The sequence below is a fragment of the Strongylocentrotus purpuratus genome, unplaced genomic scaffold, assembly GCF_000002235.5.
Source record: "Strongylocentrotus purpuratus isolate Spur 01 unplaced genomic scaffold, Spur_5.0 spur5_scaffold_21, whole genome shotgun sequence".
Lineage (NCBI taxonomy): Eukaryota > Metazoa > Echinodermata > Echinoidea > Camarodonta > Strongylocentrotidae > Strongylocentrotus > Strongylocentrotus purpuratus.
In genome coordinates, this window is record NW_022145607.1 from 26,250,643 (window position 1) to 26,274,454 (window position 23,812).

Here is a 23,812-nt window from a genome sequence, read left to right on the forward strand (position 1 = left end):
ACGATGTATATATATATTTCACAATTAACTATAACGCCCTCTATGTCTCACTAAATTACTGGGCTAGTTATGCTACACAGTCCCTCCCCAAGTGTGTGTCAGCTGAAGTGTATCAGTACATATTATTGGCATATATTTTTCTGTATTCTCTTGCAATGTACTTTGTTATACACCCATTTGTATAAAAAAAAAAAACAAGCGATTTAACCAGGGCTGTTTTTGTTTTTTAATTTTGGAAGGTATAAATTAATATAAATTTACGCTTTCATATTTTGTTTATTACAAATGTTCTGGAAACGACTGTCTTAACGCAAAATTATCTCAATATCACTTAATGAAATTAGTGTATAAATATTGATGCAATGATGAAGGACAAAGGCAACAACATAATTGTACAGAGTGTGATTTTTTACAAGAGTTATATTGAATGCCTATACTTAGAATAATTACGTTGTCGTTTAAGAAAGAGTGTGAGTATAGAGGAAAAAGCGGATATTAGTGAACTAGTGAATGATTGAGGAGATGGGCGAAAGGTAGAAAGATTATGAGACACAGAAAGAACACAAGAGCGAAGGAAGAAAAGAATGAATGAATAAACGAGTCTATAACTTAATAAATGCATGAATGTATAAATGAATCGATAAATGAATAAAGGTAAGAAAGAACTTATGCCTGAAGGGGCGGTGATACCGGGGTTAGGAGTATGTTTCCCCCATGACAATCTTAAGGAGGATCTTTAGGTAATATTTTGGTGAAGTAGGTAATTGTTCTTTATAGAGCCTCATCGTTAGGTAATTATGGATATAAGAAGTTGACGAGTAGTAAGGTAGGATGTAAGGGTCATTTGAACATATTTATTTTATGGACATCCACCCCCGGATAACCACCTCTAGTCAACTAACCCCTAGGACAAGTACCCCCTAGGGCAACCACCCTCTAGGACGACTACCCTGCGGGACAACTACCCCCGGACATCTACATCCAGACAACTACCCCCTACGACAACCATCCTCTAGGACAACTAACCCCCGGAAAACTATCCTAGGGGGTAATTGTCCGGGGGAAGTTGTCCTAGGGGGTAGTTATCTGGGTGTTAGTTGTCCGGGGGTAGTTGTCACGGGGTGAAGTCGTCCTAGAGGGTGGTTGCCCTAGGGGGTACTTTTCATAGGGGGTAGGGGTCCTGATACACTACTTTGCACACTCCAGAGCACTGAGTTAATGTGATCTTAGTATTCATACGTTTTTTTTTTTTTTTTTTTTTTTTTTTTTTTTTTTTTTTTACTTGTAATGAGGTTTATGCACAGTTTCAAATCTAAACACGTTCAAGTGAGTGGGCGTCCCTATCGAATCCCTTCAGCCGCCGAGCCTTTATTTTCATCGCAACGTTAGCATGATTAGGTACCTGCCCCTGAGGCCACTTCTATAAACCCGATGACATTCTCTTTTTTATGTTACTAAGCTCATAATAATTAGCTTCATAAAATGTTGGTTGAACCTGAAAAGGGGAGGTTAGTTTGGTCATTACCTTTGTAAAGCCATTTTTTGCATTAATAATTTATCGCGTTATTGGGTCGCAAAACGAAATTAGTAAATACTATAAACGGTCAATCCACAAATATTATTAATTGTTCAGTTGTTCGATAAAAGTGAAATGAGAACTAGATGGACGTTTTTGTAGCGTAACAAAGTCCATGCGTTCTTTTGGAGCTTGGCACTATGCCAGAAGAGGTAGCGCAATTTCAAATCACTGTAAAGAAACTTCATGAACTTGTTCATATTCATTTCGCAAATTACTGCAGACATATAGTAAGCCTACAACTCTCTTTTACAACGGATCGCCAACCTACAACGATATCACTGTACTTTATTTTCTGGATTCTTCTTTGAAGACAAATTTGTGTCGTGTTATTTACTGACTTAATCCCCATCGTCAATCATGATTAGACTGGATGATATTTTAGTGCAGATCGGCGAGTTCGGGCCTTATCAGAAGAGGGTTTTCGCCATTATCTGTATGATTGTTTTCACCGCTTCATGGCAATCAATGATCGTCGTTTTCCTAGCCGCATCCGTGGACCACTGGTGTGCGGTGAGTCTTGATGTTAATTCTTAAATGGCAATGCAACCCTTCTAATAAGTTCATTTGAATGAAAGCACAACAATCAGAGAAACAGAATGGCGTAAGTTTGAAATAAATCGGACCAATATTAAGAAAGTTATGAGTGTTTAAAATATGAGATCAGTACAGGTGTGCGAATCTCAAATCGGCAATTTTGTCAATGGATTGTGACGTAGTGACAGATTACTTTCCCGTTTGTCGCGTACACGAATATCACTTATTTCTGTTTTTCTTCCTAGTGCTTTCACCCTCGGGGCACTACTCAATATAAAAAAGAACAGACCATCCCGAGTCATACATTTATGAAAAGCTGAAATGTTAATCCTTTTGTGTATAAGAGCAAATGGAAAAGTTGTACGCCACTACATCACATAGACATTATCAATTCAGCAAATTTGATTATAATAGCAACTTTCACAAATTTGTAACTATCTATTTTTTTGTCCGATTTCATTCGAACTTTCATCAGTATACTTCATTGATATAGCTGCTTTATTCTAGACACGGTTGCTATCAAGGTTGGATTTCTCTTTAACTTTAATTCTGGACCAAATCATGTTACGAGCACTGCATCAAACCCTAAGCCTGAGCCTAACATGCAATTGCAATCCTAACTCCCTTTTTCAACCTTGTCAGACCCGTCGACGCCGCCCGCTCGTACGTAGCATGGGCTTACTTCGAATTATCGGGACATCGTGGCAGGTAGGGTGGTCGCTTTACACGACCTTTCGTAGATTTTCCTTCGGGTTTTCACAAAATGTCAGGTTAATTGAACAAGACCATTTGTAGATGAGAAGGGTTTATTTCATTTACATTACTCCTGACATTTCGTGAATAAAGGGGCATGTTTTCACTAAAGGTCAAATAGTTTGCAGAATTCAGTCGGGACACTAAAACAGTTTGGAAGCTTGCAATGCAACAAAGTTTGTGTTAAACTCAGCAAAATCACTACCGACAATTCCATAAAAGAATCTCTTGACACCGGTGACGAAAGCTAAATTTTACTGTCATGATTCAGAGACGAACAAAAGAGTGCCCAATCAAAGCGTTTTGGAAGCTCAAGATGATCCCCTTTCTTCGACAGCAAGGACATCATCTACATACTTTATGTTCCCTCTGAACAGAGAGTCAACAAAGAGAGTGAAGAGGTTTTGAGAGAGTTCAGGAAGAGATTTTGTCTCAGAAAGCCAGATCTCTTCCAACATGGTCAGTGGCACCTGTATCAGGAAAATGCACCAGTCCAAAAATCCATCCTGGTAACCAATCGCCTGACAGAAATGGGTATCAAAACTTTCCCTTACCCTTACTGCGCAGTCTAGATCCTGCCCCCTATAATTCCAATTGTTCCCCAAACTTATAGTGAACAACAGGGGCAGTCGTTTTAAAGATACTAAGAAGATGAAAGAGGGTGTAACAAGGTTTCCTTAACACCATCTCTTTTGGGAATTACCCGGGGTTGGGAGCTTGAAAAATTAGCTGGACCACTGCAACATACGCATTGAATAGCATTGGGAATAAGAAAGAACGTGGGCATTGGTAGAATAAACACCTATAAATATGAAATCGTCTTCACCCTGTCATGCCCAACGCTTAACCTTCTTAGATTGCTTGCCGCTCATGCTCGTTAGACTCCAAATTAAAAATGGACCTATGAAATAAATATTACAAAGTTTACGGTTTTATAGGTCATGGTTATTATTCATTAAAATGCTCCTATGCCTTGTGGATTTCAGAAGGAAGCTGCAAAAGATAAGTAAACCCAGGGAAATATTTACATCAAACTGTGTGTGTACTTTTTCTTTTTTATACTCTAAATCACATTTGTGTTTGTGTAACCGATGCCATGTCGAGCGGTTTTCGGTTTGAAGGTTTTAGGAAATTATCCAAACGAATCACGGAAGTGTACTCAAGTACGGGCGGAAGTGAGATCTGTTTTATTTAAATTTCGATCGATTGAAATGCTGGTTTGGCCCCCTTTGGCCTGAGATTGAACAATGGACAAACCGTTCATATTTCATCTTCGTTTTTTTACTGCCTGGTAGCCGATGCTTCTGATGGCCCAGTTACAAACAAGTTCAGAAAAAAAGAAATCACCACAATTCGGTAACGATGGGGCAAATACATTATACCGAGGCTTAGATGGCGCATTCCGAGATGGTGCATCCCGGGGGCACAGCCCTCCCCTAAAATATGTTATTAGGCGTGTTTATCAACGAATTGGTCACCCAATTTTGGTTTATTAGGATGTATAAAGAAGCAAAACAAGTTAAACCCCTGTGACATTGAATTTGTTCAGGTAAAGAGTCTCTTGAGTAATACCTTTGTCATGTTTGTCAAGTATAGTTTGTTGTCCAGAGGAATGAACAAGACTTTTTAACTGAATGGATACTATTTTTGAATTGACGGTAAGATTGGTATAATTATGTGATTGCACACAATCAAGTATCATTAAAATAAATGTTCAGCTCTTTTTGTTATATATTAATCAATAATAATAATAATAAAAGGTTCTTGTATAGCGCTAGTATTTGTCAGACTTGACACTCAGGGCGCTCCCGATTATTACCCTGGCTTTAGCACGGCTGCCATTACGGCGCTCTAGCATTTCATCAAGGAATTATTTCCTGCCAGGTACCCATTTGTATCACCTGGGTTGAGTGTGCAAATGTAGATCAATATCTTGCAAAAGGACATCAGTGCCGTTGCGGGACTCGAACCGCTGACCTTGTGGTCGACAGTCCGCTGACGTATCCACTCGACCACGACACCTTTACAGGGGCATTTGAAAAGTAATAATAAGGAGCAGCTCTTATGTAACTTTCTTCTAAAATGACAAAAAAAGAATTAGAAATCTCGAAACGTATGTTCCATCGTTACTACGGTAGAACGCAGTCTTCACTTTAAAGGGGACGTCCACCCTTATATCAAATTGGTTTAAGTTAAAGAAGAACAAATAGAAAAATAAATATAAGAAAGTTTTAGCAAAATCCTATAAAAAATAGGAAAGTTATGAATTTTCGAAGATGTCATGAGCGAAACACAAATTGACGTATCTTGCGAGCTCCTCTCTTTATTCCACTGTACATAACATTTCATGTTTCTTTTTGATTTTAGTTATTGATGACATACAGGTGTTGTATACAAACTAAATTGACATAATCATATTTTGGGTGAACGTACGATTGAAATTTGTCTAAAGGGAAACTATAATTTTGTTTTAATTTTGTTTTTAGTATAGAGCAATGGGAGGAGACCAAACTTCCACTGACCTGTGACTCTAATGTTTTTGCTTGTAATAACATCAACCTATACGGGATCACTTCCCTTTCAAGAGTAGTACTCATCCTAACCTGATTCGGTTTTCCTGCGCCCCTCGGTGTATATCCTGAATCATTGAGGTACCATTGGTTCCATGTAGACTAAAGCCCCCATCACACCAAACTAGATTTCACTACGTTCTGGAACCGACCTAGAAAATCTTTAAACGGGTTGTGGTCGGGGTACAATGTGTAAAAAATGCCTATAATACGATCCTAGTTCGTTCATAAAGTTAGTCCCCAATACGCCTCTCGCCTGTGTCCCGTCCACAGTCAGTTAATATCAAGTTCTGATCGGGTAAATTTGCCATTTTCAGGCAGCCCAAGCCAGTCCGTAGTCACTTCAAACCCGTTATTAACTAGTTCTACATCGCTACCAATACGACCGAACCCATTCTTACTAGTTCAGAGACAGTTCAGCTCGTCTTCATCTCGTAATTCGTAGTGCGTTCGAACGCGCTCCTAGAGCGTGTGCGATTACGTCCTGGCTCAAGGGTAATAAAACCACAGCGCGTTCTTGCCATTCCATATTTCCTTCAACTTCAACGCTTCAAGCTCTGCAGATCAAGACATTCAATTGAAGCCCCAATCACACCAAACTAGTTCTCACTACGTTCTGTAAAATGTTGCCAAACAGGATCAAACTGGGTGGAAACGGAATCATGACCGTAAGATCAAGTACGGCAATCAGTCCGTTCGTAGTACGTCCTCCTCTTTTTAAGTACGTTGTCAATCCGTCTAATTGCGGGACGGGAAAAATATCAGGCCCAAAGTTCTAGAGCACTCTCCGTATAGCCAGTCCGAGCCTGTACAGTAGTTCTTAAACAGATCGTAAACAGTTGCTACTACGTTCAACTACGTTTGCACACAGTTTGAGCCCGTTTGGTAACATTTTCCAGAACGTAGTGAGAATTAATTCGGTGCGATGGGGGCTTTAGGGATGAAAACGTTTGCATCAACAAAGTGCGTTTCATAAAATCACATTTTTTTGTGACAGGAAAATATTCTTCAATTCAATTCATTTTATTTGCACATTTGATACAAATCACAATAATAAACATACACAATACAAAGTCAATCCAACAAATAACACAACATAGCATAAATATCAAAATGTGGTAGGACAAAAAAAGGCCAAAGGCTTGTCCCTAATCTTTATAAGTAAATAAATATATATTAAGTGGTACAACAGGAAAGAGAGAAACAAGAGAAACACGTTAAACGTACCGCTTTAAAGACTCAGAGGGTGTATGATTTAATAAGATTAGATTTATATATTTCTTTAAAACTAGATAAGGAAGGGTGATTCTTTATTTCGGACCCAAGACTATTCCTCAATTTTGGGCAACTATATTCTATTGTAGTACGGGAAAATTCATACTTGAATTTGGGAATTCGAATGTGGTTGGACTGTGTAGTGGAGTATGGTACAAAAGAACAATTTTCGGGGAAACAATCATTTAAAAACATTGGCAGTAGTCCGTGCAATAACGAAAACATGAAACTGGCTAATTGCAACTTGTGTATATTTTGAATTTCCAACTGTTTAACTTACACAAATAAAGGACCCGTGCGCGCTAAGGGTGCTGAACTAGTAATAATTCGTATTGCTCTTTTGTGTAAAATTATAATTCTTTCAAGATGCGTTGAAGCACAACTACCCCAAATAATGTTACAGTATGTCAAATAAGGTATAATCATAGCCTAAAAATAGCGATTAGAATATGGTGAGGAAAAACTTTCTTTAATCTACTTAACGCCCCAATGACTTTTGATATTTTGCATGCTGTCTCAGAAAATATGATTTTTCCAACTTAATTTATCATCGAAAACAACCCCTAAGAAATTAGTAAAATGTATCAAAGGAATTTAGGAATTGTCAATGAATACATTTATATCAGTTATTTGTATATTTTTATTCCTGGGTCAAAAAAGCAAACAACATGTTTGGGCAAGATTATTTTTTCAATTTGTTAGATGCAAACCAACTAGAAAACCTTTTTGAGCTCAATGTTCAGAGTGTTACATAGATAATCAACATTGTCTCCTGGTAAAAATAAGTTAGTATCATCGGCGAAAATAATTACATGTACAATTTTGCTCACAAACTGAATATCATTTATGTATACAGTAAAAAGTAAAGGCCCTAACACAGACCCCTGTGGAACACCGATGTTTACATTCTTGTTAACGGAGGATTTGTCACTAATTGAAACATATTGCACTCTGTCATATAAATAACTCTAAAACCAATCTTAAGCTGTACCATGAACATCATAGTGTTTAATTTTTTGAAAAAGATGATCAACACAATCGAATGCCTTCGACAAATCCAAGAAAAAAACCTAGAATACACTTCTTATTTTCAAAAAGCGTCAGAGATATTATTTGTAAGTTCAAGTAAAGCCATATATGATGAAAAACTTTTCTAAATCCGAATTGCTTGGAATATAATATATCATGTTTATGTCAGAAATTTATTATAAAACGACTGTACATTAACCTTTCGAACATTTTTGAGAAAAAAGATAGTACTAATGTTGGTCGATAATTCGTCAAAAGCTATTTGTTTCCTCTTTAAAAACTGGTATAACTTTAGCGATTTTCATACTACTGGGAAATATACCTGCTTGTATAGACAGATACAAAAAAAATATTGCATAAAGGCTGTGCCAAAACCACAATCGCCTTTGTTATAACACGTGTGTTAATACTATCGTATCCAGGACTTTTACTGCTGTCCAATTCATGAACAAATTCTAGAATTTCATAAGGTTTAATCGGATTAATGAACATTGTTTTTTAATTGAATTATCTTTACCAGGAAGAAAATTAGAGAAATGTGTAGAAGTATCAGATAAAGTACTTACAAAATCAGATGCAACTGTCCTAAGATATTCATTGAATGTATTAACTATTTCTTAACCGTCATAGACACATATTCCATGTTTTTTCAATATAATCGACTTGTACCTTTCCACAAACTGAAGAAAGTAATTCATTTATGATTTTCCAAGTTGCTTTAGTATTATCTTCAACATCCGCAAATGTGTTACAGTAATAATTCCTATACATTGACGTATTGCACAGGTGACATTATTTCTCATTTTAATATATACCAATTTCCTGTATAAGCTTGGATCTTTGATATATTTTTATTATAGTCTTCTTTTTGCACAGTTTTTTTAAGTTTGGAGGTAAACCAAGGCTTACGTTGGGTACTTACAAATGGAAAACATTTGCAAAAGTTGTCATTAAAGATACGCATTAAACAACTAAATTGATTATCGACATCCGTATTATATGTATGCATATCCCAATGTATTACTATTACCATTTCACAAAATTGTTTAACAGTTGCATATTCGTTAAAATCATCCGCAACTGGAAGTTTGCAAGCTATTAAATTAGATCTGGACTAGCCTATGAAACAAAGTACCATTGTACAAAGGACCTTTGAAACGTTTATAAATGCAATTTTATTGAATAATAAAAAGATTAAGGGTAATCAAATTTCAAGCTAACTTGCACAAAAATCTTAGACTGAAATAATATATGGACTCGTTTTTGACCCGCTTTTCTTCTATCAAATCAAGCTTTTTTCAAAGAGATTTCAGATTTAACTTTCAGACACCTTGGCGTTCAGCTATCCAAATATGATGAACTACTAATTGATGTATTTTATTTTTAACATAAGATAAAGTTGTCACCATTTTCTGCGGACTGAACCATAATATACAGAACTATAATCCTGAATACAACACACTTATAATTCTTCTACAACAGCAGCACCCTCTGCCAAATACGCGTAGCTGGATGCGAATCTGCACCCCAATTGAACCCTTCTTTCTTAGTGTAAAACATATAACCTTGTCACTCTACCCTTTGCAATTCTTGTAATATTTTTTTGTTTAAAAGAGTTGAGGCATCATCATTTCGGAACCGATATCCCACGATGATATATGTGGCAAATGCAACATAATCCGGAAAAACAACATTGATATTAGAATTTATCCTTGGTTTATGAACACAAAACTATCATTTATCGAAAGGTCCCAAAGGATAACAACCTTTGATAATTGCAAGAGCGTTAATTTTTAGAATCGTCTTTGTAATCGGTGGCATTAAGCCTAAGGCCTAAGGGGCGTATAGCAGTATGGGGGTGTTCAAAAACCTGAGGTATTTGTTACCCTTCATTGGAAATATTGTCATTCGGAGGCATTCAACTCAGCCCCCAACCCCCCCCCCCCCCCCACCCCTCCGCCCCATCATGTAGCTACGCCATAATGGAATCTACGGAGGAGAAAGTCTACTGTCCAAAGGTTGCTTACGAGCTAAGTAAGAACGATTTTTTATAAGACACCAAATATGTGACAAAGGGGCGTGTAGCAGTATTGGGGTGTTCAAATACGTGAGGTGTTTATTAAACCTTGATTGAAAATATTGTAATTCTAGTGTCGAAGTGTCGGGATAACATCATACAGCGTGTGGACACGCTGTAGACAGGTAATTGTCTTTTATTTACTAAGCGGCAAATGTCTCGATTACAAGATTGTATTACGAGGGATATCAACGTAAAGCCTTCGATTAAAGCAAGGTCAAAGGTTATCTGCTTATATCAACAATAATAAGGAAAAGGAAAAAGAGGGGTGGAGGAGAGATATGAGGGTATTGTGATGATGAGATGCAATTTAATTTCAACGTCACCCGACTTACATTCATTTTTTCGTTCTCTATCCCCAATAGCATTTTTTAGTTTTTTTTTGTTTTGTTTGACAGGGTAGCCAACTACAAATGTCTGTTTGACCAAGTGGCCCTTTATACATGAATAAACTAATATTACGTTTGTATGAAATATGAAACACATACAGATAATGAAACGTTAATAAATTAGATTTAAAGGAAAAGAAAGGGGAATGAAAGTAAATAAAATCAGCATTACAAAATTAATAAGAAATTACGTTCGGTGCACCTGTGCAGTATATACATATTCAATACAAATGCTTTATACACGCTAGCTATAATATATTGTTTGTTATAACCCCTGAATTCTACCAATCGATATTATTTGTTTGTTTGTTTATTAATTTGTTTGTGTGTTTGTTAGTTAGTTTTTACTCAATTTGTTTTTGTATTTTTCTCCAAATAACTAAACCTTTCATTCGATGCCAGGTGCCGCAATGGAACGATTTCGACTGCAGCGCCGCCGGTCTCAACGAACAAACATGCATGCTCGCCATGAAGAACGCAAGCATCCCTGTCAACTACACGAGCGACCACCAACTCGTCTTTGAGCAATGCATGAAATACAACGTGTCTGGGGAGGCTTTCGATCCGGAAATCGACCCGTTCCACAATCCCGGCTGGCCGACATCGCAAGTCATGGAATGCGACAGCGGATGGGTGTACGACAGGAGTCAATACAAATCGTCCATAATCACGGATGTAAGTTACTTCCCTAATTTATATGACCAAACGCACACAAGTGGCATACTGAATGTATGAGAGGGGGGGGGGGGGGTATACTGGTTAGATTGTTGTATTACATTACACTATATCAATTGGGTTTATACTTGGTCGTCCATTAAAGGTACTATGTCCCTTTTGCAGCCAACCTCAAATTATGTAGAACTTTGCCGGAATTATGAATATGTCATGTATGTCCTATCTGTGAAATTTAAACGTTAGCAGTGTCCTCATATTCAAATGCAAGGAAACACGTTTACTTGCTAGACTTCACTGTCAGACACTATTGAGTGACTGACTGGCTTTTTTCTTCTTTGGTAATAACATACATGAAAAGAGTTGTAAAGGGTACATGAGCATTTGTCTACATCAATAACCCACTTCTTGTGATGGCCAAGATTTAACTGATTGAATCTTTGCGCAGCATAAAACGTATGACCATTCGGTACAATTGTCTGAAAATCAAGACTATTACTTTTGGGCTCTATAGCCCTAAAGTCGATTTGACAACTAATAGTCGTTATTTTCCCACTTGAAGATATTTTCAAGCCCCACCTTTTTTTAGGGAAGTTCTAAATTAGTATTATCTTTCAAATGCAGTTGTAATTTAACTTTTTCAATTTTTGGGCCTGCAAATGGGACATAGTACCTTTAAAGGATATTAAACTCGTATCAAATGTTACCCGTACACAGGAATGTTACTACTAATTTGCCTATTACTATTTGTTACTATATAAATCATCAATTTGCATTATTTTTGCATCAGTATTTCCTTTTTAGAGTACTACTGCTGTCCATTATTAATTCTAATTACTTTATTAACAATTAGTAACAATAAAAACCACCCTTTTCTCTACCTGTCTATAACAAAAGTTTTAACGTTTTGTCTTAACATAGATCAATTAGGTGTATATTTGGCATGTAAGATGTCATACTAGGTCTACTTATATAAGGATGCTAATTGTAATGAAACCTTTATGGAATACTAACAACACTAATCATTCACCGTTTCTCTATCTGTCTCATTATCCCACAAATCTTTTCCATTATCTCGATACAATTCTATTTCATTCGAATGCTTCGGGCGTTGCCCCATTTTTGTCTCTGTCTGTCTTTGTCCTACCTTTCTCTCTCTCTCTGTCTCTCATCCCTTTCGCATCCCTCCTCTCCCTTCCTGCCTCTTCCTCTTGTTTAATGTTTAAATAGTATGACCTAGTGTGCGGAGCAGGAGATCAAACCCAAGTATCCCAATCGGTATTCTACGCCGGGTATTTAGCCGGTTCTATCATCAACGGAGTACTGGCCGATATGTGAGCTAAAACGAGCTTATTAAAAGTGTGTGATGTCCATTGTACTCGAGACGACTTTTAGGTTGCGTTAATACCTACGCTAATCAATAAGCCTATAAGGTGATGATTGCTTGCGCCAGTACTTCAAATCAGTGTTTGCACTGTTCGTTTCACACTTGTTTTTTAAATATGATATCAGTTTATCAAAGACCACTCCAGTCACTGACGTAGTCCTACGTCTGTAAAAATAACGCTTCGTGTGCAACGGACATCAGTTCATTGTACTTTATGTACATATCATTCTTTCTCATTTTCTTTCTTTGTGTGTTCATTATACATATGATGTTACTATTGCTTTAGTTTGACCTGGTATGTGAAATGGAAGATCAGACTCAAATATCCCAATCAGTTTTCTACGGCGGTTACCTAGCTGGCTCAATCATCAACGGAACATTGGCGGATATGTAAGCAATTGATTTCGTTGAACAAATCGCCCACATGAATGTGTATGTGTGTGTACAGATATGATTTTATATAAACAATACATTTATAAAGTCACACTTGTATACACATACATTGTATATATAAAAAAAAAACATATGTAAATCTCTCACAATATTGCAACATACATATATAAATGGCCATCCCACAAAATACTTCATTTGTACTTTCTAAGTGAAATTAGCCTTCATGTCAGTGGCGGGAAGTGTGTATTTTTACATTTGTTTACGTTAAATTTACCTCTTTTTTTTTAGATGCCCCCCCCCCCCTGGCGCTAAAGGGGGGGTGCAATTCTTTACATTTTCGAAGGCCAAAAAAAAAAAAAAAAATAGTGCTCACTATTTCCTTCCCTCCCCCCCCCTCCCCCCTCCCCCCCCCCCCCCCTCCCCCCTCCCCCCCCCCCCCCCAACTGGGCGAAATATTTAAATTTCAAATTGATTTCAAATTTGGGCCCCCATCCCTAAGAAATCCTGGATCCGCGCTTGATTCATGTACATATTATTCTAGGCGGTACGTTTGCCTTAAATACAGTGTACGTCATAACAAGTTATGATCATAATGATCACCGTAATGATGACAATGATCAGTAAAGTTATTTTAATCATCAGCAGCATAGTCTAAATTATCACCATTATCATCATCGTTATCGTCATCGCCTCCACCGTTACCATCGTCATCATTGCTATTTTCATCATTATCATTATCATTGTCATCACCACCGCCATCACCACAACCATCATTTTCATAAACACCACCATCATCATCGTCTTCCTCATCATTATCGTAATTATCATCATCATCATCATTTCATCATCATCACAATCTTCACCTTCTTCTATATTATCTTCATCGTCGTTATTATAAACCACCGTCATCATATGCCATCATTTTCTCACGGCCGTTGTCATTAAAAAAAAAATTGTATCATTGCTTGTGAATTGCATATTTTGCTTTATACTTGTATGTTTAAAGAGTTGGACGATGGTGGATGCTTATGATATTGATGTTTGTCCGGCTAATCTCGGGGATAGCTATAGCATTCTCACCCAACTGGTGGATCTTCACTGTCCTGCGGTTCTTCCAGGGGTACGCTGCTATCTCTATTTATATCATCGCCTTTATCGTAGGTAAGAGATTAAAGGCTAGGTCGACTCCAAAAAATAATTTGATTTTAATAGATGCAGACAAAACAAAAGAAAACAGGGCAAACACAATTTGAATAAATTCGGAAAACTAATAACGGAAGGAAGTTATGATCATTTTTTTTAAGTATGATAAACTATGAAACTTAGAAAATGACTACACAAATTGCCAATTTGGTTTCCAGTTCGTAACGCCATTGCTTCACTATTTATCAATTGCTTTAAAGGCACACTGTCCTACGTGTAGCTACTTGCTCCCTCTATATAGAAAACTTCCCAAATCGGTGCCTGTTGGTCCCCCATGATCCTCTTTTTCTTATGTTAAATGAGAGCTGAGTTAATGAGATAGCCGCCTGTCACAGTGACCTCGATGGCTCACTGGGTGGTCTAATCCCTTCTAGCTTAAGTAGTAGAGCCTCCCTTTAATATATTTTTATTCCATTAATTTACCTTTTATCCCCAAATCCTGGATTTCCTCATGCCTTTGCCATTCTTCAGAAGTCTGTTCCACAAGAAATGTACAGAAAGAAAAAAAATGCTGATGAACATAAGAGGTGTTATATGCAATAATAGTATACTATTAATATTAAACTGATTTGTCCTGCCTCTATTCTATAGGAACCGAGTTTGTCGGGCCATCGAAACGTAATGTCACCGGTATTATCTTCGTTATCCCTTTTGCTCTCGGCTACATTTGCCTCGCGGGCATCGCCTACTTCGTACCATACTGGAGGACTTTAGAACTTATTTGCGTCTCCCCGGCACTGATCTACATTGGCTTGATGTTGTAAGAGGTTTTTTTTTAATCATTACTCTTTTATATATCTAAATATGTAGTGTGGTGTCTATCTGGGTTTTATGCAGGCGTTAGCATCTCATGACACTTAGCGTTGAATTGGTTTGGATCAAAAGATTCAAAGGAAACCTCACCCCAAAAAATAACTTGACATATTCTGAGAGATTCATTATATTCTTGCCCTTTAGTCTACAGGATTCCCACCAAAGTATATGAGCGAGGCATAAAGCAAGAATAATGCAAGAAACGCAGATTGCATAAACAAGTTGGTGCTCATCTGGGGTAAAGGTTTCTCATGAACGATATAGATTTGCCAACTGCTATATATTTATTTTTAAATAAATTAGTTGCGATTGTTACCCTGTTATATATTTCTGTTCACCTATGATTTTCCTCATTGAAGAGTACAGGTTTTATTGATTTTTGTTGATTATCAATTAATACATGTACAAATTAAACTGGTGCGTCACATTTTTAAGAAAATGGCTGCGCACATGTCATGCTAAAAGGCATTCAAATTCATGACAGTCAAAATACGTTAAATACTTGCATTAGATTTAAGATTGGTTTGAAGAAAAACATGTATCACCTTTGTTTTGACGCTGACGATTCACGGTTATATTAAATAAAACCCTAGGAATTTATACCTTTCACTTCACCCAAACACCCAAACTTTCATATTTTTACATCTTACAATGTTGTAACAACGCAAGTCTTTTTTTTTAATCTCCTCTCAGCTTTCTTCCGGAATCGGTACGTTGGCAAATATCGGTGGGAAAGTATGACAAGGCGGAGAAGACTCTAGTGAAGATTGCCAACTCGAACAACATGCCCCTTTCAGGTCCATTCTTCAGCAGTGATTTTAAGAAGGAACAAGTAAGTACTTAAATACAGAAAGAGAATAGTGGCATATGCAGAAATCAATTAATATGGAAACGGATCCTCTCAGGCAAGATGATGAAGGGAGGGAGTGGAGCAACAGATGGAGGAACAGGAGATGGAGGAAGGAAGAGAATATGTAATGAATTTGGCGGTTCCCCGTGCTGTAGACTAAGTTTTGTGGGCGTGTGTGTGTTCGCGCGTGTATAGCTATGGTCACAACTCAGAGCAGTAAACGACCGATTAGTAGCCTACTCGGTCACCGCCGGAATTTAGGCATCGCCCAACGATTTTTGAGAAGTCGAGCAGGCTGTAGAGCCCCAGCGATGCCGGGGCGGTGCCATGTCGATTTTCCGTCGGTCGCCGGTCGATTTTAGGTCAAAACTGGCGAAATCGGGGAGCTTCCCGGGCGATGTCCCGGCAGGTGACCGACTGATGACCAACCGATTACCGAGCGGTCTTCCAACAGCTGATTTGAAAGAAATTGTCCGGCAACCGGCCGGTGTTTGGCGGGGCACCGACCTAATCGGGCGTTCACCGTCGAGCGATTTAGGTCAACAATCGAAGCCACTAGGTCAAAGGCTGTCGACCGATTTTAAACTCCCTGCCCATTGATCGACTGATCTCTAGCGGTCGCCGACCGGGCGGCGACCGCTCTGCAGCCTTTGCCTTTGACTTTGCCTTTGACCTAGCGGCTTCGATTTTTACCTAAATCGCTCGACGGCGAACAATCAATTAGGTCGGTGCCCGAGCGGCGACCGCCCTGGCACCGAGCGTATTTTGGGCGGGAGTGAAAAGTGAGCAGGCACCGCAGAATTTTAACTCCGCGCTAAAACTTCAGCGGCGACCGAGCGATGCCCGAGCGAAATTGGCTAAAAACTCGCCGCCCGGCCGCCGAGCAGGCTACTTTTTTGGGTTGTGACCATAGCTTAAGTGTGTAACTGTGTTTGTGTGTGGTGCCAACTTATAGCGAAGTGAAAGAAAATTCAGACGACAAAATAATGTATTTGTTTTCATAACGGCTCCAGAGCCATCTATGCACAGAGTTTGGCCAACTTGGTTTCACTAGGTCACAACAAGGCGTATATTCTTTTGTTTTGTGCTTGTCCAACAAAGCAGTAGTCGCCATAATTGTGTCAAACTCGAACCGGGTTGGCCAAACTTTCCTAATACAATGGCACTGAACGGCTAATAATGCACTCCCTCCCCGATAAAATAGTTAACAGGTAATTTTCAATGGTGGTAGGGATGAAAACGAAACGATTTCCAGCATTTTTTTAACCTCTGTTAGCCCTAATAAGAAATCGACTTCGTGATGTATTTATTGCTTCTATTCAGTTTCTCACGACATGCAATTCCATCACCAAAGACATGACACATTCAGATTTGTTTTTTAGTTACATAATCTAATGCTCTGTTACATTTAGGATATATGTGTTAATTGTTATTTACTTTAATTAATACTATTGTTATTATTATTATTACTATAGTGAATATCAATTATTGTTAATATTAGTATTATTATGATTATTATCACCATTACTATCATCGATATTATTATCATTATCATCCTCATTATTATTATAATCGTTATCATTATTATTCGTATAGGAGGCCGCACCAAAGGAGAGGCGAGCTACAGGAATTGATCTATTCCGCCAGCCTCGAATGAGACTACGAACCATCAATCTTATCTTTACCTGGTTTGTCCCCTTTAATTTGAACTTCTGATACTGATCTTGCCTAAGGCTGAAAATTAATAAAGGGAAATGTTATTATTAGTAGTAGTACATGTACAAGTATTAATTGTTATTATTATCATTATCATCATCATTATTATATCATTATTATTATTATTATTGTTATTGTAATCATTATCAGTATCAATACAGTTGCTAGCTACGATTGCATTAAGGGCTGCCTAGCAATATAGGCCTACAATGTGTTTATAAAGGACTATATGGCTATTACAGCAGTAGTAAATATTCTAACGCTTGTTATGAATTATAAATTATGATGCAACATTAACACATGGACATTTACTATATACTATGTGACTTCAGTCATAGTTTTCTCTTCTTCGTTTTGTCCTTTATCAGGATGGTGAATGCCATGGTGTACCACGGCCTATCACTAAACACCTCAAACCTCGGTGTCAACGACTACGTCGCCTTTGCAGTATCAGGAGCCGTCGAGATCCCCGCTTACCTTCTCTCCGTGGTCGCCATCGAGATGAAGTTCATTGGACGGAGGATTAGCCTGAGCGTGTGCCTGTTGGTTGCCGGCGTGGCTTGCCTCTCTACATCCGCCATACGTAAGATAATGACATTTCATGGATGAGACTGTTGCTTAAAGGCATCCTTTCAATGTTTCCCTACGTGTTATCAGTGTCTGTGATATGGTGTTATTTTGAAGCCCTATTCATATTGCGCTTTAAAATGATCATGAAGTGCCTCAAAAAAATAAGAATCTTTAAGTGACCGGTTTTACCAAACTGATTTTTCCCGATATACTGTAGTGTTAAAGAAAACGGTTTCAAATCATAAATATCTTGATAATCGGATAGGCGATCGGCTTGTAAAAGTCATGGGATTCCTGACTGACCTAAAGGTTTATAATTATGTTTGCAGCATGAGCTCAATCCAGAATTTTGTTAAGAATCTGAGGCAAAGAGACCAAATCCCTTCAATGTAGTGACCCCACTCCCTCTCTCCTTCTCCTTCTCCTTCCCCTGCTCAATAGAGGGACGGTTTGTTGCACATGCATGCTATAGCTTGAAAAAAGAAAAGAAACTTTCATGCACCTCCCCCGTTATAATGGAATACTTGTACATAAAAGCTGCACGAAAGAAGGCAACATTATTTAACATTTTTTCCATTCACCCATTTATCAGAACTTGAACAAAAGTCTTTAGCGATCACTTTCATCATTTTCTTTATATATTTTTTTATCTCTGTCGTTTTGTTCTCTATTTCTTAAATATTCTTAGCACCCGGAGCAGCGCTCACATCAGTTGCTATGATTGGTAAATTTGGAATTTCGGCATCTTTCGCCATCCTGTATCTGTACACCGCGGAGCTGTACCCAACCAACATCAGGTAAAGCTTGTGTATATCTACACGGTTTGTAAATCAAGGTCATCAATGAATTTTCTTAACACATTTAAGATATAAAGATAAATAAGTGAATGAATATAGATATATAAACAAATAAATGAACGAAGGAATTAATAAATCAATCAACCGACCAATCAATCAATACGTGAAAAAATGAATAAATGAACAAACCAGTCCAGTTAATCTTTCATCCGACTCTAATTTCACTCGGAGAAATAATTATTTGAAAGGGCTGCCTGAAACATGATGGAATTGCGAAACAATTAGTAAGAAAATATACTAGTTGATTATATAATTTGGCACATTGGTTACGGTAGACTGCAAAAACACTTTCAACGTCAGCATCGTATATTGGAGCAATTTAGGTTCCAAAGGAATGTTTTGACATTTAAAATGGTTTCAATTCACTACATCTAATTTAATAAATTTAATACGTCATAAATATTGGGCTACCTTCAAATGATGACGATATGAGTTTACTCAGTTTAAGTTACAATGATTTCTTTGGGGATCACAGGAGCGTGACCATGGGGACCTGCTCGATGTTTTCACGTATCGCCGGCATTATGGCGCCCCTCATACTCACACTGGCCAAGATTTGGACTCCACTACCCCTCGTCATCTACGGGTCTGTCTCAGTGATCGCTGGCCTCCTCACTCTCTCCCTCCCCGAAACGTTGGGCCACAAGCTCCCCGAGACAATCGAAGAAAGCGAAAATTTTGGAAGGTATTGTAAAATGTTGTTCCCTCTTACCCTAACCCCCTCTTTCTCTTTCTCTCTCTCTCCTGCCTGCGTGGTTCCTTCCCTCCTCCTACCCTCCATCTAAATTCCCCCTCCCTCTTCCTCCCACTCCCTCCCACTCCCACCCCTGTCTCTTATCCTTACCGCAGTACTTCATTTTTTTGTTCATTCCTATACAAATAAGACAATCACTCAAGAAACTGAAAAGAGAGCAGACTTAATTTACCACTGCTTGAACCGTGTTTGATAGCTCCTATCAAACAAGCTTTCCTTCTTGATGGTACTTCTCTAACTTTCCATCAGGAACCAAACGAGAAGGGATTTGGAGTGTACATTTTTGTTCGTTAGTCTTCGATTGTTGCTTTTATTTTGTTTTCGGAAGAAGTTGGATGCTTACAGTTTGCGTCTTTTTGTTGTATATTGTACTCTTGAGATCGGGTTGCATGTTCCATTTATTTATGGAGTGTGGAATGAAGCAGGGGCGGCGATCCCAGGGGGGGGGGGGACGGGGGGACACGTCCCCCCCCCCCTCAATTTTTTTTGGGGGGGGATCGTCCCCCCTCAAAATTTGAAAAAGTGCAAAAAAAAAATGTATAGCAAATACTGACTAAAGACTGCAATAAACTTTAAGGCTCTGGACGGCACTGGACGGCACGTGAGTGCAGCGTTTAGACGAATAAAAGTGCAAAAATCTTCTCGCTACGCTCCCTCGCATAATATTCTTCAAACAAGTAAATAATTGTAGAAAAGTGAAGTGTGAAAAAGGTATATTGCTTGTTTTTATACGATTGTTTTGCTAAGGAAAGTTATTTGTAAATACAACAAAACTTCAAAAACCTGTAAGGGGGTAGTCACTTCCGTTACCTCCACCCCTCTCGTTCACTATGCTCCCTCGCACAGGCGTAATAACGGGAGGGGGGGGGGGTTGGTGGCAGTTTCCCTCCTAATAACATTCAAACGTGGTTTATTTCTAATTTGATACCAGTAATTTACAAATGTTGCTGAAATGGCATGGTTTTTCCCTGAGCTTCCGGGGGCTCTGCCCCCTGTACCCCAAAGGCCCTAAGACGGGGCCCTGGTTGCTCATCTGACCGTAATTAAATGCCTCAAAACCCTGAGCTTCCGCATATGGAAACGTTTGCTTGTATTTGTCTCATAAAAGAATATGAGCACGAACTGACTCCCACACGGTGTTGAGTGCTCAGGGGTCACAGGCCAATGGCTTCATCGGGCAGGTAGTTCCATTATGTGAATGGGTAAATTAACTATTACAAAATGAGGGGACACATTACATTGTACAATAGGGACGCACATTGTTTTTATTGTGCAGAACATACTCTTTTATTGACTTACTTATTGCATGAAACTATATAACCAAAATGCATTTTGTATTCTAACAATTGGAGTACAAAGAATAATAACAGGTGAATGAAATGCATAAACACCACAAACACCTGGGGAGGAAGCATTCATAAATTTCAAGACATATTTATGATAAACGACTCCGATGAAACTATAAAACCAAAATGAAATTTGCGTTCTGGCAATTGGAGTACAAAGAATGATAGCAGGTGAATGAAATGTACAGCAACACAAACACCTGGGAAGCTAGGAAGCATCCATAAATTTGAATAATTTAGTTGATAAATGACTCCGCATGTGGACGTTTGTTGGAGCAGAAAGCAGTGGATTCTTAACAACACGAACCCATTTAACATAATGTCGGAACGTAAATTAAATTCGGCGCGGTTGGAAAATGCATCTTTCTACCCTGCAACTTTAATGGTACGATCCAGTAAATTAAAACAATAAAATGGCTCTTATTTTAAAATTACTCATTAAATGAAACCCCAAACTTCAGTGATATCAGAAAAAATATGTTATATCTTACTAATAATTAAAAAAAGATGTATAAACATTGTGAAAGTGTCGCATTTTACGATAAAAGACACCGATTTAGCAAAGATTACGTCATTAGTGCGCTTGCATCAGGGAATTCAAGGTCAAAAGGTCAATTCAGACGCTGATGAGTTGTTGGTCGAGCATTTTTGTTTCCTTTATTCCGACAACATTATACAATCAATCAAAACAAGTTTGATATCAGAAGAAAGCTAACGATTAGTATTTTCATTAACCGCTTGCCCCAAAGTCTCTTGACCACAGTGAAACGAGTGAGAGCTTGCGAGATCGGCCAAAGTGTGATTGAAACTCGCTATTTGCTCTTCTCCAACGCAAAAAGAGACGACATTGTGCTGGATAAATGTATTTTTTCCGACAAAAGTACAGAAAATTTGCATATGGTCTTTTTATATTATACTTTATGAAATGTTACCCGAGTGACTTCCGGGCGCCCAAATGCTGGAAAGAAACGCACATTTTAAAAACTTCACTTTTTCATGGAAAAATACTTATTTGTTCTATGCACGCAAGTCAGATTGAGCGGATGATACAACGTTTCCATATGGGGCTCCGCCCTAAGGCAGGCCCCTGGATACTCATCTGACCATTATTAAATGCCTAAAACCCCTGAGCTTCCGGGGGCTCCGCCCCCTGAGAAGTAACAAGGGCCCCTAAAGCGGACCCCTAGATGCTCATCTGACCGTTATAAAATACCCTAAACCCCTGAGCTTCATGGGGCTACGCCCCTGGGCCCCATGCCAATTTACACTCCACTCGCTTCGTTCGCTTTGCTCTACCTGATCGAAAATACTTTAGCCCACCCCCCCCCCCCCCCCCCCTACTTTGAAAAACGTTCCGCGGGGCCTGCGTGTACCATGTAAGAGTGGGGGTGCGGATTTTTTTTCTTCCCCCCCCCCTAAAAAAAAAAAAGGTTTTTGCTCATTACGCCACTGCTCCCCCGTCCCTCGGATTTCGTCCCCCCCCCCCCGGTCATCAAGAGAAATCGCCGCCCCTGGAATGAAGGAATATTCAAAACAGTTGGAGAGGGTAGGGTATTGAATATAGAATTTGTTGAGGAACGTCTATAACCCGAAACCTAACCCGAAACCCGAAACCCAAATTGCAGCCCTAACCCTATTCATCTTTGAAAGCTGGGAGCAATTATTGTTGCAGTGGCAAATGTTGGATCGCCCATATCACCATATTTGTAATTCTGAGATCTTGTTTGTTTGTTTTTCATTCAGGAAATCTGACGCGAACAATACCACCTCGGGTAAAAATGGCGTCTACATTCTTAACCAGGATGGGCGTGATGAGAAAGAGATTAAAGAGGAGAATGGAGGGGTTAACACCATGGATTACGTTAATCCTTCATTCAATATTCAAGATGAGAATGACCACGGCAAACGGGATAGTGGCGTGCAAGCCAATCTATCGGAAAAATAAAAGTGCTGTACGAACCGAAATATCGCAATGACATAGTATTGTTAACACAATCGATGAGTAATTCGAAAAATCAAATTTGGGGCAATGTCAGTATTCAATTCAATTTAATTAAAACGAACATTTATTTTCTTCCATTCAATTGAACAACCTTATTGACATCTGTTCAAACAATACAAGAGATATAGTTAAAGAACTTGTTTTACAAGGAAGAAGGCGCAAATCCCGATTAGCAAAGCTTGTAATGGGTACGCCCGAATACATAATATACATTATAAATAGAAGAAAGGAAGAAAGGAAGAAAGGAATAAAGGGATAGGCAAGGAGAAGAAGAGAAAAGGGACTTTGGAGGAATAGAAAAAAAGAGGACTGCAACATAGTAGCAATGGAGTGTATGACATGCATAAACAACATAATGGCAAGATATAGATGAAGGGTAAAATGTGGAAATATTTGGCTGTATTTTTTAGGATAATAATAATACTGGATTTATAACCTCTACTTCTGTATGGGTATCAATATCAGAGTAATAAAAGACATTCTTATCGAAGAGTAATATTGTTATAGTTATATAGGATAAAGATATATTTTGATAAAGTGTTTTTGAGATTAACGGGATATATGCACATAATATATACTTCGTTACAGGTACATACATTTACAACATATACATATAAATATATATATATACATATAACCCTACATGGTACAATAAGTGGACATCATAAAAAGCCTAATCCTAACCCTAACCCTAATCCTAAAACCTAACCCTAACTCTAATGTCTTCTTAATGACTCTTTTTTTCACTCCAAATGTCCCTCCAATGACGCCTTTAGTAAAATTACATATATTGAGAGAGATATATCACAAAATTGGGCCTTCTATGAAAAAAATAAAACATAAAAAACGTTAAGAGGACACCAAATTGTCCTCCTAATGACAATGTCTACTTACTGACTCATTTTTCTCTCCAAATGTCCCTCTAATGACGTATTTAGTAAAATATACATGTATGTATGTATGTTTACATAATCATACACATGCATACAATACATACACATCCATACACATCCCTTACACAATAAACACACACTCGTCACCTT

The 23,812-nt window shown here is 38.2% G+C and overlaps 1 protein-coding gene across 2 annotated transcripts; it reads left to right on the top strand.

Annotated features, from left to right (window-relative positions):
• Positions 1 to 1,794: 1,794 nt before the first annotated feature.
• On the top strand, positions 1,795 to 23,280 carry LOC577331 (organic cation transporter protein). 2 transcript variants are annotated; one of them, XM_030994508.1, is made up of 11 exons: positions 1,795 to 2,089; positions 10,609 to 10,881; positions 12,109 to 12,212; positions 13,665 to 13,819; positions 14,453 to 14,621; positions 15,368 to 15,506; positions 17,121 to 17,212; positions 17,609 to 17,823; positions 18,499 to 18,607; positions 19,143 to 19,352; positions 22,511 to 23,280. In XM_030994508.1, the coding sequence occupies exons 1-11, from the start codon at positions 1,937 to 1,939 to the stop codon at positions 22,710 to 22,712; spliced, it is 1,821 nt and encodes a 606-aa protein (XP_030850368.1). In that variant the 5' UTR covers positions 1,795 to 1,936; the 3' UTR covers positions 22,713 to 23,280. The 2 variants fall into 2 exon arrangements, with proteins under 2 accessions (XP_030850368.1, XP_030850367.1); XM_030994507.1 differs by lacking the exon at positions 12,109 to 12,212 and adding an exon at positions 12,552 to 12,655.
• The last annotated feature ends 532 nt before the right edge of the window (positions 23,281 to 23,812 follow it).

What these genes read in the sequence shown, in the direction of transcription:
- LOC577331 (XM_030994508.1), top strand. Translation starts at nt 1,937, where the DNA reads ATGATTAGACTGGATGATATTTTAGTGCAGATCGGCGAGTTCGGGCCT. An exon ending in ATCAATCTTATCTTTACCTG is followed by an intron (nt 17,213 to 17,608) that starts GTTTGTCCCCTT and finishes GTCCTTTATCAG; the next exon opens with GATGGTGAATGCCATGGTGT. An exon ending in GAAAGCGAAAATTTTGGAAG is followed by an intron (nt 19,353 to 22,510) that starts GTATTGTAAAAT and finishes TTTTTCATTCAG; the next exon opens with GAAATCTGACGCGAACAATA.